The sequence below is a fragment of the Pongo abelii genome, chromosome 8, assembly GCF_028885655.2.
Source record: "Pongo abelii isolate AG06213 chromosome 8, NHGRI_mPonAbe1-v2.0_pri, whole genome shotgun sequence".
Lineage (NCBI taxonomy): Eukaryota > Metazoa > Chordata > Mammalia > Primates > Hominidae > Pongo > Pongo abelii.
Genome location: NC_071993.2, coordinates 64148307 through 64166828, shown reverse-complemented (window position 1 = coordinate 64166828; position 18522 = coordinate 64148307). Strand labels below are relative to the sequence as shown.

At 50.1% G+C, this 18522-nt stretch overlaps 1 protein-coding gene across 2 annotated transcripts in view; it reads right to left on the bottom strand.

Annotated features, from left to right (window-relative positions):
* Positions 1 to 8472: 8472 nt before the first annotated feature.
* ANXA11 (annexin A11) overlaps positions 8473 to 18522 on the bottom strand; it is a 50898-nt gene continuing 40848 nt past the window's right edge. Inside the window, exons 8-15 of one of the 2 annotated variants that reach the window (XM_024253285.3) lie at positions 17290 to 17380; positions 16778 to 16857; positions 16593 to 16649; positions 15190 to 15283; positions 12444 to 12539; positions 11293 to 11351; positions 10970 to 11092; positions 8473 to 9256 (exon numbers count right to left, since the gene is read on the bottom strand). In XM_024253285.3, coding sequence (XP_024109053.3) covers positions 9197 to 9256; positions 10970 to 11092; positions 11293 to 11351; positions 12444 to 12539; positions 15190 to 15283; positions 16593 to 16649; positions 16778 to 16857; positions 17290 to 17380 — 660 coding nt within the window. In that variant the 3' untranslated portion in view covers positions 8473 to 9196. Of the gene's footprint in view, positions 11093 to 11292; positions 11352 to 12443; positions 12540 to 15189; positions 15284 to 16592; positions 16650 to 16777; positions 16858 to 17289; positions 17381 to 18522 lie in introns of both variants that reach the window. The other variant, XM_063727594.1, reaches the window with a different exon arrangement.

The following is an 18522-nucleotide window of genomic DNA, read 5'->3' as shown; positions in this document are numbered from 1 at the left end:
TCGCTCTGTCACCCATGCTGTAGTGCAGTGGCATGATCTCAGCTCACTGCAACCTGTGCCTCCTGGGTTCAAGCAATTCTCCTGCCTCAGTCTCCTGGGTAGCTGGAATTATGGGTGCACACCACCACGCCCAGCTAATTTTTGTATTTTTAGTAGAGACAGGGTTTCACCACGTTGGTCAGGCTGGTCTTGAACTCCTGACTTCTTGATCCACCCGCCTCAGCCTCCCAAAGTGCTGGGATTACAGGCGTGAGCCACCACACCCGGCCCACATTTTATTCATTTATTCGTCAATTGAGGGACATTTGGGTTGTTTGCATTTTTTGGCTATCATGAATAATGTTGCTATGAACATCCGTATATGAGTTTTTGTGTATTTGTTTTTTAATTTGTTTTGGGTCTATATGTAGGAATGAAGTTGCTGAGTCACATGCTAACTCTTATGTTTAACTTTTTGAAGAACCACTAAACTCTTTTGTATTGCAGCTGTACTATTTTACATTCCCACCTGCAATATTAGCTGTGGCTTATTCATAGATGCCCTCTAGCAGGTTGAGACATTTTCCTTCTAGTCTTAGTTTGTTGTTTTTTTAATCATGAAAGGATGTTGGGTTTTTTCAAATGCTTTTTCTGCATCAATTGAGATGATCATGTGATTTTCCCCTTTCATTTTATTAATTACATGCATTACATCAATTTTTTTTAAGACAGAGTCTCACTCTGTTGCTCAGGCTGGAGTGCAGTGGTGCGATCTCAGCTCACTGCAACCTCTGCCTCCCAGGTTCAAGCAATTCTCCTGCCTTAGCCTCCCGAGTAGCTGGGATTACAGGCACCCACCACCATACCCGGCTAATTTTTGTATTTTTAGTAGAGACCGGGTTTCGCCATGTTGGCCAGGCTGGTCTTGAACTTCTGACCTCAGGTGATCCACCTGCCTCAGCCTCCCAAAGTGCTGGGATTACAGGCATGAGTGAGCCACTGTGCTCGACCTGATTTTCATATATTAAATGACCCTTGCAGTCCTGGAATAAATTTCACTTGGTCATGGTGTATAATGCTTTTATATGCTGCCGGATTTAATCTGCTAGCATGTTGTTCAGGATTTTTGTTCCTGGGCCGCATTTCTAGACACACCCTGGGCTGGAAGGGAACCCATTGCCTTGAAGGAAAGGACCCAGTCTTGGCTGCATTCATTGCCTGTTAACTGAAAAGCCCTTGGTCCCTGAATAACCAGCAGAGATACCTGGGTACTATGCTGAGGATCTTGGGTGAGACTCTGAGTCTTGTCAGTTTCAGGTTCAGATTCAGCCAGCACATTCCCAGCTGTGGTGGTTACAAGGCAAGATTCCTGCTAGAGAAAAGTGGAAGGAAAAGTAAAGTGGGCTTTGTCTTACACCTTAGGTACCAGCTCAACCACAGGAGAGTAAAGCACCAAATGGTTCTTGGGAATGCCAATTCCACGACTTGTCTCTTGGATGGCATTTATGGACCTACCCTGGGCCAGAGGGGAGCCCACTGCCCTGGAGGGTGAGTCCCATGCCAGGCAGCATTCACCGCAAGCTGGCTGAAGATTCCCTGGGCCTTAAGGGAACATCAGCAGTAGTCTGGCAGTACTCCCTGTGGGCCTGTGGTGGTGGTGGCCATGGAGTGAGGCACCTCTGCCTTGGGAAAGGGGAAGCAAGAGAGGGAAGGACTGCATCTTGTGGATTCAGTGCCAGCTCACCTGCAGTATAATAGAACACCAGGTAGACTTCTAAGATTTTTTACCCTAGTTGCTGGCTCCCAGATGGCACCTCTGGGCCCAGCTGGGGCCTGGAGGACCTTGCTGTTCCAAACAGAAGGACACAAGCCTGGCTGGCTCTGCCACCAGCCGATTGTAGAGCCCCAGGGCCTTGAGCAGACATAGGCAGTAGCCAGGGAGTGGTAACAGCAGGCCTTGGGTGAGAGCCAGTGCTGTGCTGGCTTTCAGGTCTGACCCAGTGCAGTCCTAGTGGTGGTGGCCACAGGGGTGCTTGTGTCCTTTCACTCCCAGCTTCAGGTGGCTTAGAACAGAGAGAGGGACTCTCTTTGTTTGGGAGACAGTAAAGGAATGAACAAGAGTCTCTGTATGGTAATCCAGAGAATCCTGAATCTTGTCCAAGACCATCAAGGCAGTACCTCTATGAGGCTAAAAAAAAAAAAAAAAAAAAACCAAAGTGTTATTGGGCTTGGGGTGAATCCTTAAGCAGATACAGCTTAGAGCACAACACCCAAGCCATTCAAATATCTGGAAAGCCTTCCCAAGAAGGACAGGTACAAACAAGCACAGACTGTGAAGACTCTGATAAATACCTAACTCTTCAATGCTCAGACACAGACAAACATCTACAAGTATCAAGACCACCCAAGATTTTCCTTTCAGCACACTGAATATGTCATCTCATTGCCTTCTCACTTCCATGATGTTGGATGAGAAATTGGCTATTAATCTCATTGAAGATTTCTTGTATGTGTCCAGTAGCTCTTTCTGCTTTCAGGATTTGCTTTGTCTTTGGACAGTATGATTATGTGTCTCAATGTCACACTGAGTGTCTCTTTGAGTTGAACCTACTTACAATTCATTGACCTTTTTGTATGTGTAGATTAATGTCTTTCATTATGTTTTCAGCCATTGTTTCTTTAAAAATTTCTACATTCACTCTTCTCTTGATTCTTATTAGGCATACGTTGGTACACTTCATGGTGTCCTGCAGGAGTCTTAGGCTCAGTTAGCTTTTTTGTTGTTGTTGTTGTTGTTCGTTTTCTTTGTGCACCTCAGAATGGGTAATCTCAATTGACCTATCTTGAAGTTTGCTGATTTTTGTCTTCTGCCTTTTTAAGTCTGCTCTGGAACCCTTCCAATGAATTTTTTATTTGTGTACTTCTCAATTCCAGAACTTCTATTTGGTTTCTTTTTATAATTCCAGTCTCTTTATCAATATTGGTGAGACATCATTCTCCTGGTTTCCTTTAGTTCTTTGACCCTTTTGAAAATAACTGACTTAAAGTCTTGTCTGTTAAGTCCAATGTCTGAGCTTTCCTCAGTTTCTATTAACAGATTTTTTTTCTATGTATGAGCCATACTTTGTTTCTTTGTACACCTCATAGTTTTTGTTGAAAACTGAACATTCTGAATATTATTTATAATGTGGCAAGTCTGGAAATAAAATTATTCCTCCACTGTGTCACCTAGGCTGGAATGCAATGGCAGGATTATGGCTCACTACAGCCTGGACCTCCCAGGGTCAGGTGATCCTCCCACCTCAGCCTCCTGGGCAGCTGGGACTATAAGTGTGTGCCACCAGGCCCTGCAAATTTTTAGTATTTTTTGCAGAGATAGGGTTTTGCCATGTTGCCCAGGCTGGTCTCGAAGTCCTGGGTTCAAGTGATCCACCTGCCTCAGCCTCCCAAAGTGCTGGGATTATCAATGTGAGCCACTGTGCCCAGCCTGTTATTTTCTTGAACTACATTTTTAGTTTTTTAGTTTGTATTCTTTGTCAGGTGTGGCCACTAACTCTCTGGTTAGCTTAGTGGTCAGCTAGTGATTCAAAAGATTTCTTTGAACACTTGGAACAAAAAGCCTTGTAGCATTTGCAGATGTGTTCTGCGTTGGGACACACATTTCAACCTTCACCCTGCTGCAGTTTATAACTATGCCTTAGCCTTCACTTCCTGCTTGCACAGAGCCTGAAGGTCAGGCAGAGGTGAGAGCATAGGGCCCTCTCAAGTCTTTTAAAGCACATGCTCAGCCCTAGGCATGTGTATGGCCTTCCAGATTCCCAGGAATATGTGGAAGCTCTTTAAAGTCCTTATTCTCGCCCAAAGAATCTTATTTCCTAGCCTTTCCTCCTGAAGCTTTTCCATTTGTCTCCTGTTTGCTCCAAATGTTATTCCTTCCCCTAGGCATGAGCCACTAATACATTGACCTTGAAATGTCTTTCCAGGCTGCCATCTTCACTTTAGGAGAGCTCCAAATTAGGCAAAATAAAAGCAAGGCATTTGAACCGTCCTTCAGGGAGCAACCTGGCAGATCAAAATAAACATACTTCTTGAAAATAAGGTCTAATCTGCTACCTCCAGTGACAGGGACCTATACAGGGAATGAGGGATATTGTTTTTGATGCTGCTGCCATGCTGGGGAGTGGGAGATGGGGCCAGGGTAAGCTAAAACACAACAAAGCTCTTACTAAATCCAGCTTTTCTTAGGTATTCACCTGATTGCTGTAAACTTTCAATTAGTTTCCAGAGTTCCCATAAATTTGTTCGAGTTTTTGCCACCTTATTTGCTGCTTTTGTGGAAGGACACACTTGTGAAATTTCCTATTCCATTTCATTGACCACACTAGTTTTAGAGGCTCTCCTCTAGTCTACCCTTCATTTTATAAAGTCAAAAAGATGGGAAGTGACATATCCAGGGTCACACAACAAATTAGGGGCTGAGCTGAGATCAGAATAAGGATGTTTGACTCTCAGGTCAGAACTCTTTTCTGCTTCAGGACTTCATCATCTCTTAGTGTTGAGAAGGAGTCAGGCTCAAGCTAAACACCAATATTAGGCCAAGGGGCAGCTTTCCAAGGAGTAGGGGCTAAGGGTAAGAGTCCTTGGTATACCTGGTGGGCTTGACTGACTCCTTTACTGACAGGGGACCCTATATGAGTCCAGGTTGTGGACTGAGTAATGATGTCCCTGTCCCTTAGAAAAACACAGGCAGAGAGCTTTCAGATTTGATGGGAGTGAAAATGTAAACCTTTATCTTTCTGAGGACATGTATTTAGCTTGATCTGTTTCTAGGTCTCATTCCACTCCATCTCAGACAGGGCAGGAAAGAGCCTACAGCAGAAATAAGAGGCCAGGTCCTAAGCTAGGGCTGTAACTCCCTGCCAAGGCCAACAGAAGATGGGCATGGCATGGCATTAAACCACCACTTTGACCGTGGGCACCTGCAAAGGTTCGTCTTTCAGCTCCCTCTTCCCAAAGCTAGGAGTGACTCATCTCATCTCTCATCACCTGACTGAATTCCAAGCAGACTGTGCCATCTGCTCACCTGCCCTCTGGAGGAACACCTCTACTTTTGGGGAGTTCTCTGTGTGAGCACAGTAGTATTTAGATAAGCATAAGATTACAGCAGGTTACAGATGCAGTTTCCCAGCCCCCACACCTGCTCAAAATGCATGAGGGTCTGACCCCAGGAACTGCTCTTTAGCAAGCTCCCCTGATGATCCTGATACACACTCAGGCTTGAAAACCACCACTTCAGGACCATCTACCCAGCCACAGGGTGAGCACTCCAAGGTTTCTTTCTTAAATTTTGCACCTGAGACAAATGCCACCAGGATTAGGGTGAGGCGAGTGAGGTCATTTGTCTCAGGTGCAAAACTATTTAATAGTGTTTTCTCCAGCACCCCCACAGCTGCTGAAAATTCTCTCAGGGCTGAATTCATCTGGTGCTTCGTCCTCTACTTGCTATTTTAGAAATCAGATTAGATGTGTAGCATGGACTGGCCTTGACTAACATATCCAGGAGGCAGGAAAAGACCCATTGTGTTCTATCCCAGAAAGATGACCTGTAAGGTTACACGTCTTTCTCCCTATCTTTTTTGTCCTAAACATAATAAACAGTGTTGATCCCAACCTCCCACTGACCTTGGAAGGCAGTAGGTGCCTTTGCCTCTGGGAAGATCATGAGGCATTCATGCAGTCCTCCAGCCCGTATTTAACATGGGTTGGATCCCTTGGGAGTGACCATGAGGGCAGCGAGGGGAACAGGAAGGCAGGGAGAACCAGGACTAGGACAAACACAGGTGTCAGGTCCACGACTATGCCAAATGTCATGCCCAGGGTCAGGTTCCAGCCCATGCTGAGGTTTGAGGGGACTGGGTGGATGGGCGACAGCTGAAAGAAAACTTGGCGGGCCATAGACAGGTAAAATGTAGTTTTATTCAGCAGCTATCTCATCAGCAGCTCTCACACTGTCCACCTTTACCTCGGCTGTCTTCTCCAGATCTGCAGCTCCTCTCAGCAGCCAGCTCTGTGGCTCCTGCCACTCCCATGCTTGCAGGTGCACTCCCTGGCTGCAAGGCCAGCTACAGGGTCAGCGGCTTAACTCTCCCTCTGGGCACAAGCCGCGCCATGTCCTGGTTCCCCTCTGTCTATCTGCCAGATGGTCACTCTCCCTTACAGGGGTCAGTAGCTTCGCTCTCTCTCTGGGTGCCAGTGCACGCCACGTGGAGCCATGCCCATCCAAGCCCAAGAACGTCTGTATAGCATCAGCAGGGCAGTTATACCTTTTCCAAACAATAGTGGCTTTGAGCCAAGTATGAACTTACACAAACAGGTTATATAACGAGTGGAGTATACGCCTGTGACCTAAACTCGCTGAGTCACTCTGGCCTGGATATCCACCTTGGTCTATTCCTTGACCAAAGCACATCCATGTACTTTACAACAGGTGGTCCCCAAGTGTGTAGACCAGGGTCTCAAACCCAAAGGCCTGCAGGAGCCAAATGGGTGGCATAGGCTCAGTGTAATACAAGAGGGAGCCTATAGCAAATAAGGAGTACAGGCCTAAAGGGGCAGCTGCAACTCAGCTCCAGCCATGCAGGAATGCAAGCCCCATGGTGCCAGAATTTCTGAGTTTTCAAGAGAAGCCAGAATTCCAGATTTTTAAAAATATGTAATCTCTCAACGTTTAAATGTTGGCAACAAATTCATATGTCTAAAAACACTTTGGAAACCAAAGTAAATGTGTCTGTAGGTGCAATATTGCCTGCTGGGCACCAGGCTGGGAACTTTGGAGTAAACAGGGCAAGGCAATGTCACAGAATATGGTCACATCAGAGCACATTGGTTCTAGGCTGCATCACAACTCAGGAGACCCCCAGGGTCACCTTGAGTTCATGGCAAGTTGTATATGCCACGCACCCCATCCCATCAGGCAGGTCCCACCTGGCACCCAAGGGCAAGGGGCCTGCCCTAGCAGAGGAATTCTTGGGAGAGCAGCAGGGATGGGGCTTCAGCTTGGGCTTGAGGCATAGACTCTGATGCAGAGCTGACGTGTTGACCAGGACCTGCCATCAGTCTCAGGTAGACCAAGCTAGTTCTCAGCTCATGGCTGCTCCACACCCTTTGGATGTCATTCTTCCTCTATGTTTAGGAGGCAGTCCTCAAGCAAACGTCTGCAGATGAGCTACTCCCTGGGGCTCCTGCCAGGACCCAGCAGGCTTGATCTAGCTTAGTCTCTCTGGATTCTCCCATTTCTTTGTTTTTTCTCATTTGAGACAAGGTCTCGCTCTGTTGTCCAGGCTGGAGTGCAGTGGTGTAATCACAGCTTACTACAGCCTCAATTTCTTGGGCTCTAAGGATCTTCCTGCCTCAGCCTCCAGAGTAGCTGACTAACAGGGAATGCACTACAATGCCAGGTAAAATTTTTTTTTTTTTTTTTTTTGAGACAGAGTCTCACTCTGTCCACCCAGATTGAAGTGCAGTGGTGTGATCTCAGCTCACTACAACCTCTGTCTCCTAGGTTCAAGTGATTCTCCTGCCTCAGCCTCCTGAGTAGCTGGGATTACAGGCATGTGCCACCATGACTGGCTAATTTTTATATTTTTAGTAGAGATGGGGTTTCACCACGTTGGCCAGGCTGGGTCTCGAACTCCTGACCTCAGGATCTGCCCACCTCACCTCCCAAAGTGCTGGGATTACAGCCGTGAGCCACCACACCTGGCCAAATTTTTTAGTAGAGACAGAGGTCTCGCTATGTTGGCCAGGCTAGTCTTGAACTCCTGAGCTCAAGTGATCCTCTCACCTCAGCTTCCCAAAGTCCTTGGATTACAGGCATGAGCCATAGTGCCTAGTCGATTCTTTCTTTTCTAAACCTCAACACAGGAGGTTGGAAAAGGAGTGAGTGGAGACCCCTGATGCAAGGTAAGCTCTAGCTTCTGGACGTGACACCATAATTCTCAGAAACTCTCTTATGGATTCTCTCCCCTCACACCACCAACCAAGGGGCACAGGGTCCCCAGAGACCAGAGCCAGGAGCCCCTTTCAGCCTGGAGGCACCCTGAGGGGAGGCGCTGGTCTTGTGACTCTGGGTTGTCCCCATCCTTCTCTCTGGCCCCCGCCAAGGGGCACCAGGAATTAGCACACACCCTTCTTCCTGCCTGGGACCTGGGGGAAGCACTACATTCTTCCCACCACACCTTCAGTGGACTTCACTGCACCTGCAACCAACCAAGATCCCTTTGCCTTTCAGGTGTCTGCGCCTCCTGCCTGGATTTCGGGAACTTCCCTTCCAATGTCCTTAGAACGAGTCCCCGCAAACTAGTGTATGCTCAGGGTTTCCTGCACACAAATCTCTACGTAAAGTTACATGAATTTTCACTGGCTGATAAGGCCAGAACTCTGAGCCACAGGGCAGAATCAAGCAGAAGAAAACAAGTTGGTACCAGGAAGACATTTCCAGAACATTCCAGAGCTGGCTGACTTTTAATGTGGAAACAAGTTTTGGCTACAGACATTCAGGTTTAAGGCACATTCCACAAATTACAAGAAGCCCTGTCACTGACAGAGAACTGGCTTTGTTCTCGTGGTTTCTGCAAGGAAGATGAAAGGAATGACTTTCTGGCCCTTTTTTTGTGTTTTTCTAAAAAGGAGTGAGTTTGGCAGTAACAAAGCTCGTGACACACTCACCAGAGGCACAGGCTACCCTCCCAGGCACGCCTCCCTTTCTCTCCTCAGCGAGGACACGGCGCTTCACCCGCCCAGTCGCCCTCACCAGAAATGTGTACGCAGCAAACAGACTTGTATGCATCTGTCTGGCAATGACTGTAAGAAAAGGAAATATGCCACCAAATAAAAATATACAATTACACGACGAAATGAAGCCAAGTCTTAGCCACAGGCAAAGGGGAATGATTGCATGAGTCAGAAAAATGAAACATCTACTTTAGCAGCAAGAGGCTGTGAGGGATGGGGTAGAAAAGGCATCCTGAGAGAGTTCTAGACCGACCCAGGTCCTGTGGCACACTATACGGGTCAGGAGGGGTGGAGGACAGGCCTAGGCTCTAGGACGGTGCATCTCGGGGCTATTTGTGGATTTGTTAGAAACAGACATTCTTTTGGCCTTTTCCTGGCACTGGTGTTGCCGGCAGGTGGGCAGAAGTGAGCCACCAGTCACTGTTCAGTCATTGCCACCACAGATCTTCAGCAGAATCTTCCGGTAATCCCCTGAAGTATCTCCCTGGCCATAGAAACAAGGAAGACATCCATTAAGGGAGGCACGGTCACTTTCAGCCTTCTGGCTCCTGATTTTCAGCCCTGAGCACCTTATAGGGAGGAAGCCCCATCCTGGGGAATTTTCCCCCACTGCAGGTCCTGCAGCAGGCGTCACAGACCTTAAAAAATGCAATTTAGCCTTCCCCAGGCCCCCATTAGAAGACGGAAAGCAGCACTCACCCCAACTATCCACATCAAATGAATATCCACAAAAAAAAATTATAATCATCCTAAAAACCACTTCCAAGGCTAACCAATACCGCTCTTTTCCCAGCGCATTTATGCTGCCTTAAATTGGGGTTACCAATGTAATGCAACACAGTGTCCTGTTCAGGAAACGCAATCTCCTCACAAATTGTCCAGTGGAAGGCTCGGACCTCCTAGGTCCCAGGGATCTCTCCTCTGTCTGAGGCCACTACACTTACTCTACGAGTGCAGGCTCGGCTTGGCTCATTTCTAATCATTTCCTTCCACCCTAAGCAACTTGGAGGCAAGGCATGTGGCTTCTTCCAGATGTCCACAGCCCGCTGGCATGCAGGAGATACTCTGTAAAGAATTATTAACTCTTTTTTTTTTTGAGACGAAGTCTCACTCTGTCGCCAAGACTGGAGTGGAATGGTGTGAACCCAGCTCACTGCAACCTCCGCCTCCCGGGTTCAAGCAATTCTCCTGCCGCAGCCTACCGAGTAGCTGGGATTACAGGCACGCCCAGCTAATTTTGTATTTTTAGTAGAGACAGGGTTTTACCATGTTGGCCAGGCTGGTCTCGAACTCCTGACCTCAAGTGATCCACCTGCCTCAGCCTCCCAAAGTGCTGGGATTACAGGCATGAGCCACTGTGCCCAGCCTAGAATTACTAATTCTCTAGCAACAGCTTCATTCATACAGCCAAGGAAACAAAGTGAGTTTCCTGTGATGACATGCCCACCATCATTAAATGCTACTGAGTCTAAGCTGGGAGGACGTGGTCCCCATGGCACAATTTCAAGGCTCATGTGAGTTCAGAATTTGAGCGTTAGACCATGCAGCTGAGAATGTATTTTGTCAGACTGGCTCTGCCACACAGTGATACAACTGTGGCTAGTGTTTAATAGACACTTGACCTGCACTGCCTCACTCAATACTCACAACATTCCCGGGAAGGAATGATTATTTTCTCATCTTAAAGACAATGGAGCTGTGGTTCAGGGAGGTTTAAGGAAGCCGTTCAAGGTCACACAGTTAGAAAAGCTGGACTCCAAGTGGCGTGACCCCCAGGGCCCTCGCTCTGAACGGTCTTACTATGTGGCCTATGCCATAAAGCTGAGTGCAGGAAGTGCTTTGTCAGGGAGTGACAGCAGAGCTCCACAGAGCCTTTGGGACGTGAGTTCTCACTGACAGATCAAGGAATCACAGGGTGGTCGGGACGCTGAAGGTCACAGTCAAGGTTGGGGAGGTCCCGAGTGTTCTCTGATGCTGCTGGAGGATGCAAGGTGGGGGCGACAGCAAGGTCATGACCCACCTGCCCTCAGAAGTTTATAATCTGTTTAAGGGCAACGGGATGAGCAAGTCTGAGGTCCATAATCAAGATGCCCACACACAGCACAGAGGCCAAGCATATGGCCACTCCAAGGAGGGAGGTTCCACAGGTGACTGGGATGCCAAAAGGGAGCCCAGTCGGCCTGCAGCAGGCTCGTACCGAGATGTCGTGGTACAGCGACTTGCCGTACATCCGCTTATACTCCGATCTGATGTCCAGGAGGTCGGTCTCGCTGCGAGACACCATGATGCGAATCAGGGTCCGGTCCTTTGTTCCTGCCCCCTAAAGAGAGTCCACCCAAGAGCATGAGCACCAGGCCTCCTCACCTTCCCACCCGCCCTGGGCCCTCCAGTCCCCTCCCTACCCAGGTCCTCGGAACTCTCGGCTGAGATTTAGCTCTCCCCAGGCCTTCTACCCTCAGCCCTTGGTCCCAGGCACAGGCGAGGCTAAGGCATCGCGACCAGCACATGGAAGTTACATACCCTCATGGCCTTGTTGAGCCTCTCTGCAAAGAAGGCTGGGGTATTCTTGAGACATTTCACTAGAAGAGAGAAACTCGGCATAACCAGATCTGCAGAAAATTCTCAGCCCAAGCGGGGCATGGAGTCTACAAGTGTCCCCTTAGAGGCCCAGATGTCAAACCCATCACTGCATCCATCTTTTCTCCTCCTCCTTCTGTTCCAGGCTCAACTATCCCATGATCTTGGCTCCAGCTCTTTGGAAGAGAAACACACAGAGCCTGGACACCAACCCACCCTCTTTCCTGGCAACCACTGTGGTGAAAGGACCAAGAGTCAGAGGGGCAGGGGTCTTAGTGGGGCTAGGAGCTGCACAGGGAAGCAATGTGGATGGTGATGAGGAACTGTGCTGCTGCTCAGGCAGGAGGGGCAGACTGGAGAGGCCATGACCCTCATGGAGAAACCATGGCCGAGTGGAATGTGCATCTCCCTAGGCTTCCCAGGCCACGAGACCTACTGTGGGGGGCAGGCAGGGAAATGAGGATTTTCCATCTCTCCCATCCAGAAAGCTCCAAAAAAAGCATAATGAAAAAAGGGGCAGACTGATTTTCCCAAGTGAGTAGAAAGAGGGGTTGTGAGGGCCTCAGGGCAGGGACCCAACTCTGCACAGTGGGAGGGACCTGGAGCCCACCGGGCCCTGCTAGAGGACATGGGCAATGTAAGAGGCACACTACCATCCTGGAGCCAAGCCAGCTTTCCTCAGCATGGGCCTGTTTCGCTGTTGCAAGTAAAAATCTTTCCACGTGTTTCCATCACAAACATCTGACAACTGCCTGCAGGGATGTATTTTTAGAGGAAACTTGGCAGGATATGAGTCATACTCCTCCGGGAGCACAGTTGGATGCCCTCCCACTAATACCCACACTGCAGTTCCCTTCTCCAGAGCTGCACCGCAAACACACAGAAGACACCTCCAGGACAGCTACGGGTTCAACTGCACAGGGAACCAGGAAGCGGCATGACTTCCCAGCATCTGGACACTCTGGGCTGAGCGATCTTGGATCCTGTGGTCCTTTCACGGTGTCACCCATCAGCTGGAGGACAGGCAAGCAGCCTGAACACTCACGATACACGTTAGCCCCTGGCAGGTGGGCAGGCAAACCCGAGACACTTACCCACGGCCAGCATGCCCTGCTCCAGGTCCCCAGACATCTCCCGGCAGATGCTCTTCTCAATGTCCCGGCCTGTCATTCTCTGGTACTCATTGAAAACTATGGGGACAACAGAGGCTTATATTATGAACTGAAATGTGTCTCCCCAAAGTTCATATGTGGAAGTCCCAACTCCTAGGACTTCAGAATATAACCGTGTTTGGAGATAAGATCTTTAAAGAGGTAATTAAGTGAAAACATGCTGCTAGGGTGTACCCTAATCCAATCCGCCTGGTCTCCTTAGAAGAAGAGGAGATTAGGACACACACAGAGACCCCAGGGATGTGCACATGCAGAGGAAAGACCATGTGAGCACAGCGATTGCCACGAAGAGGCCACGGGAGAAACCGGCACCCCACTCTTGGACATCCGGCCTTCGAAACTGTAACAAAATGAGTATCTGTTGCTTAAGCCACCCAGTCTGTGGTATTTTGTCATGGCAGCATGAGCAGACTAACAGAGGACTCACATGAGGTGGCCTCTGCCCCAAAACCCCCCGCCTCCCACTCTGCTCCCACACCCTGCACGTCCCCAGACCTGCTAGCTCTCAAGGAAGCCAGAGTCTTCGTCACAAGTCACATGCACCGCCTGATGTCCCTCCCTGCGTGGTCCCTTTCTCAGGACTGCCAATCTGCTTAACCAAATCGCACCTTAATACCCCTCCAGGGCCCACTCCCACGTACCCCAAGACAGTGTCCCCTCTTCTCAAATCCCCTGCACCTCCAGTCTCTGCCATTCCTTGGCTTTATTCATGTATCCATCTGCCTTCCTCAGCCTGCCTGTGAGCTGAGGCCCAGCCTGCCCCAGCCTGCCTGGCTTTTTGCTGCCCACCTCGACCTAGGACACGCTAAGCTCCCACAGGAGTGGATGGCTGGCTCCTAGAGAGACAGGCGGCATGATGGAGACCTCGGTCCTGACTCCAGCTCTGACCCAGGACATAAAACTCTCCTTCCCCAGCCTAAGTCTCAGCTTCCATTTGCATATTAAAGTTGTGATTTCTGCTCTGTGTGTATCTGTCTCAATTAATATCTTCTTCAAATCAGCTACTCTTTTCCCCTAAGTAATAATGTTTGTGAAGCCATGGGCTTGATGCACCACTTACATGTTCTGTACTCATTAAAAGAAATAATGATTAAAATGAAAATGCATTCACTCAGGCTCCATTACAGGATACTGCAGAGGTTAAAAAGTGTGCTCTGGGGTCGGGTGGCCTGGGTTCAAATCCCAGCACCTGTCTCTGTGTGCAGCACAGAGCAGTCGCTGAGTTTTCACCCTCACTGCCCACTGGAGCAGCCCTGGCCACAGCCCACCAGTTGCTCAGTGTGGTCACCACCCTCAGGCCTTGCCTGCCACCTCACACTGGCCTCCAGGACCCCCTTCCTCTGGGTCCTCCTACCTCCCTAGCTGCTCCTTCTTAGTCTCCTCACACTGGTGGGCTCCCCACAGTCTCCCTCCTGAGGGGACCTCCTGCAGTCCCAGAGCCTCAGATATCTTCGACTACCCATAGCTCCCTTACCTTCCACGTCCAGGCCAGACCTCTCCTGACCTCCACACTCAGCAACCCAGCAGCCTCCCTGCAGCTCCACCCTACACGCAGCTAAAGCCAGCTCCACCTATAGTTCCCCTGTCTCAGTTGAGGGTCATTCTCCCACTGCTTGGCCTAAAGAAGCCCTGTGTAATCCTCGACCCCCTCTCTCCCACACACCACACGTCCAATTCATCAGCAAACATGGCCGGAACCTGACACCTCCTCACCACAAGCCCCTACTACCACCATTCCTCCCCAGGTCCCTGCAGCAGCCTCCTGACAGGCTTCGCTGCTTAGCCTTGCACCCTTCACTCCATTCTCGGCACCACGGCCAGGGATTCTGCACAGCCTCCTCTGCTCAGGGCCCTCCACTGGCTTCCTCTTTTGCTCAGGATAAATACCCAACCTCGGGAAGTCATCAGCAGGGCCCTCTCCCCTCTCTGCCCTCACCTCCCACTCCTCTCACTCACTCCACCTGTTCCACATGGTCCCCCTTCACTGTTCTCAGTCGTGCTGGGAGCCCCAGGCAGGCCTCTGCCCCTGCATCTCCTTTAGGTTTTTAAATCAAATGTCATGACCTCAGTCATGGCCCAAGCACCTCCCGGTGGACCCTACCATCACTCCCTACCTGTTTCCAGCTTGATTTTCCTCTACAGAACTTCCCATCTGATACAGATTTTATTTCATTGTTGTTTACTGTCTGTCTCCCCAAATGAGATGGTGCAGCCCACGGAACACAGACTCTGCAGTGCCCTCCCCCGCACCGTGGCCCCACACCTGCTCCACCACCTGACAGACTGACCCATGGGGGAGAGTGATTTACATCTGTTGAATGAATGAGTAAATGAATGGCATCCAGTATTATTGCTATGACTGTTTCTTATGCCAGGCTTTGGAAAACACTGGATCGGGTGCTCCCGAAGGACTCTCCCAACTCTGACGTTCCACATTCCCACGTACGAAGACACCAGGTTTCTACACTGGTGGAACCTCCAGAACTGGATGTTTGCCAGAACTCAGGAAACCCTCTGACAGTGTCTTTAAATCCCCACCAGGGGGCTCTTTTGAGGAGGCGAAAGCCCCACGCAGGGAGGAACCACCAAGTGTTCTCATAGCTTTGTTTCCGCACAATCCCGACTGCCCTCATCTAACTGGCCTCAGAGGGACCCCGGCCTGCCTTACCTGCTACCAGGTGGGCCCGGCTCCGGGAGCACAGAACCGCATTGAACTTGGACTCATCTGTTCCCAGGCGGTTCTCCCCGGCCGCATACAGCTCCTGGAGAGAGAGGAAGATGCACATGCAGCACAGGCCACACCCAGACCCCAGGCCCAGGTCACCCAGGAGAGCCTGGTAAACTTCTGAAGGTTTGAGCCTAAAGTATTTGCCAATTTGCAACCTCTGAACTAGATGGCCTCTAAAGTGCCTGCTAGGCCTCAGGTAGCAGCCCTGAAAAAGAGCAGAAAGCAGCAATCAGGGGCTGAGATCCCACAGGTCAAGATGAGGCCAAAGCAGGTCTGGACTGAGAAGGCAGAGCATGGGACAATTTTTGCCCCGCTAAAAGTGGCATGCAAAACTCTCGCTGGAGCAAAAGCCAGAGCCCTGAGCCCCAGGGGTGTCCAGCCCTGACTCCCAGAATGGGAATCAATGTTACCAGCCAGAGAGACACTGAATAAGGCAGACCCTGCAGGAGCAGCAGGTCTGAGACCAGGGCAGAGGCAGGTGCTAACTGGGCACAGAGGACCGAGCTAGGGGTATAGGCCCTTGTCTGGGCTCTGCTTCTAGCTTTCAGTTGGGAACAGTGCTCAACCTTTTTGAGCCTCAGTTTCCTCATCCGGAAAGCAAAAGGACCAGACCAGAGGAGTAGATCTCCTCCAGCCCTAACAAGGGGGCATTCCTTGAGGTCTCATTCCAATCCCGCAGATGGTAGAGATAATTTAGACCACTGGCAGCTCCTGGTGAATGCCCTGCCGTGGATGACAAGAGCAGTGAAGGGAGACAGAGAGGTATGGCCAACTCCACCCCACCAGGAAGTCATGGCTCTGCCCTGCCATAATACTACGGTTGAAATTCATTAGTGGGACACCCAAACTTTTCGAGAGAGTAGCTCAGATGCCTGGACTTTGCTTGGATTTTTCCCCTTTTGTCTGCAACTCACAAGGGGACAACAACAGAATTCTAAGGGTACTCAACTCATGTGGCAGCTGGTTTCTAGGCTCAAACCCTCAAAAACTTAATAGGCAAGTGCAAATTCTGCCCTTTTGCAAACATAATGCTATGTGCAACTAAACATGGTGAAAGTACGCTGTCACACAAAATCCCACGTCCAAAACCGTGATCTATCAACTATTGAAATACTAATTATCTCACATGTTCCCTCCTATAGGTGGGGAAGCTGAAGCCCAGGAGGTCAGATGACCTGTTCTAGGTCATACAGTTGAACAGTTCAGCGCATCTGAAACTCGCAGCATCTGCAACCCACTGCTTATCTATTGTTCTTTCCACCCTAGGGTACCTCTCTCAAGAAGCAAGAAAGCGGGGTGCATCCCTGCTTTAGGAAGTCCAGGGGCTTGGCCATCACACTCACCTGGGCATCTCTCTGGGCGAGGGACATGTCCACGTTTGTGCTTTCATCACGGTTTCCCTGAAAGGAAGCAGGTGTATGGTCAAGCCCACTCCTTCCCCATTTCTTTTCCCTTTCCTCATTGCAGGGATCCCATCTCTTTGACTTCCATGGCTTTGGAGCCCCAAGCCCTGTCGTGGGAAAAGTACCTGAGAGAGAGAGATGAGAAGCCGCTGGAAGTGCCCTGATGTGTCGCTTCGAATGGCCTCTTCCAGGGTCTTTTTGAATTCTGAAAGGGAGAAGCAAGGAAGGTCCATCCTGTAGCTCTCTTTATGGAGCTGCCCATTGCAAAACACTATCAACAGTGGGTACTGGGGAGAAAAAGGCTGGAGGTCTTGGCTCGGGCTCAAGAGAACAAATAACCCATATGGCCCTCCAGGGATATACAAGCCTGTGATCTCCAGGCTGACCTGGCCTCTAGTCAGCCTTGGCCCAAACCACATCCAGGTTTTCCCTGGCTCTCCCTTACTTTAGTCATTTGCACCATGTATAAACAGAACGAAGGGCTGGGTCTTGGGTCAAAGCCCAAAGTACTGGGGGTGGCAGAAGATGGGTTGATAAGGAGGCCAGGAAGGAGTAAGAGGCCCTAGGAGAGAGTGAGGCCACAGCCCCGAGAGCACAGGGATCTGCAGAGAGCAAAGGGCAGAGGGAGCGGCCTCACCTGCTTTGTAGGCTTTGTTTAATTCTCGGACGTGCTCATTGCTGCGGGAAGCGAGGATCTCAATCAGGCAGGCTTCATCAGTGCCAACCCCCTGCAGGGGCAGAGAATACAACCAACCATGCGCTTGTTCCAGCAGCCTCACCAGCACCCGGGAAGAAGAGTGGGGGCCATGCTGCTGCCCTGACCCCAGCAACAGAGGCCCCTGACACAGAGACACAGCCTCTGGCCACTCCCAGGCTAGAGGGAGTCAGCTCTTCTCCATAGTCTGGGCAAGCACAATGACAGTGGCAGTGGTGATGAGTAGGGCTCACACAAACGGGCATCCCCATGGATCAGAAAACTGAGCTAGGGCTCACACAAAGGGGCATCCCCATAGATCAGAAAACTGAGCATCAGAGAGGGGTACTGGCTGGTCCGAGGCCACACAGTAAATGGTTGGGTTAAAATGTGGACCGAGGTCTGCTTTATTCAGAGTTCAGCCAGAAGTGAGATGACAACAACTGAAAAAACGGGTAAAAAGCAAGAGAGATCCAAGTGGACATACGAAACCCTGGTCCTAGAGGTGATGGTGGAATGTCTGAAAACAACTAGGAAAAGGTAGGAACAACGAGGATGAATGGGACAACCACGCCAGGGACAGTGAGACGGTAGAGGACAGGCTAGGCAGCCTGGCTTGTATGTTGGTTTGAATCCTGGCTCTGCAGCTTACCAGCTGTGCGACCTCGGGCACATTACTTAACCTCTCTGTGCTTCCAGTTCCATTTCTGTAAGATGGGAGTGATACCAGGACCTACCTCACAGGAAAGTCATGAGGATTAAGTGAGTTAATGTATGTAGAGCACTTAGGGCCTGTCAGGCAGGACGTGCGACATTGTGTCAGCTGTTTCCTGCTACAGCTACTATTGGGTTACTACACGTTAGCCCCTCACCCAGTATTCCCAGCATGTCCTGAAACAGCATCCACTGTCCCCATTTCACAGGTGCTCAAGGACACACAGCTGGTGAGTGACAGCTGCCCCAAACCTGTGTGGTTTCTAACACTCCACAACCACCAGCTCATGACTCCGGCTGAAGACAGGGGCCAGGGAGATGTCTGGGTCCACTCCCTGGGGCCCCGGGCCATCGCCCTGCCTGATGGCCTCCTGACCCCCTCCCTAGAATAACACATGTAGATGTGTTTCAGCGGAGACCCCTCTCCTTTCCAGGCCACCATACTGAAGTCTCTGCTTCTCC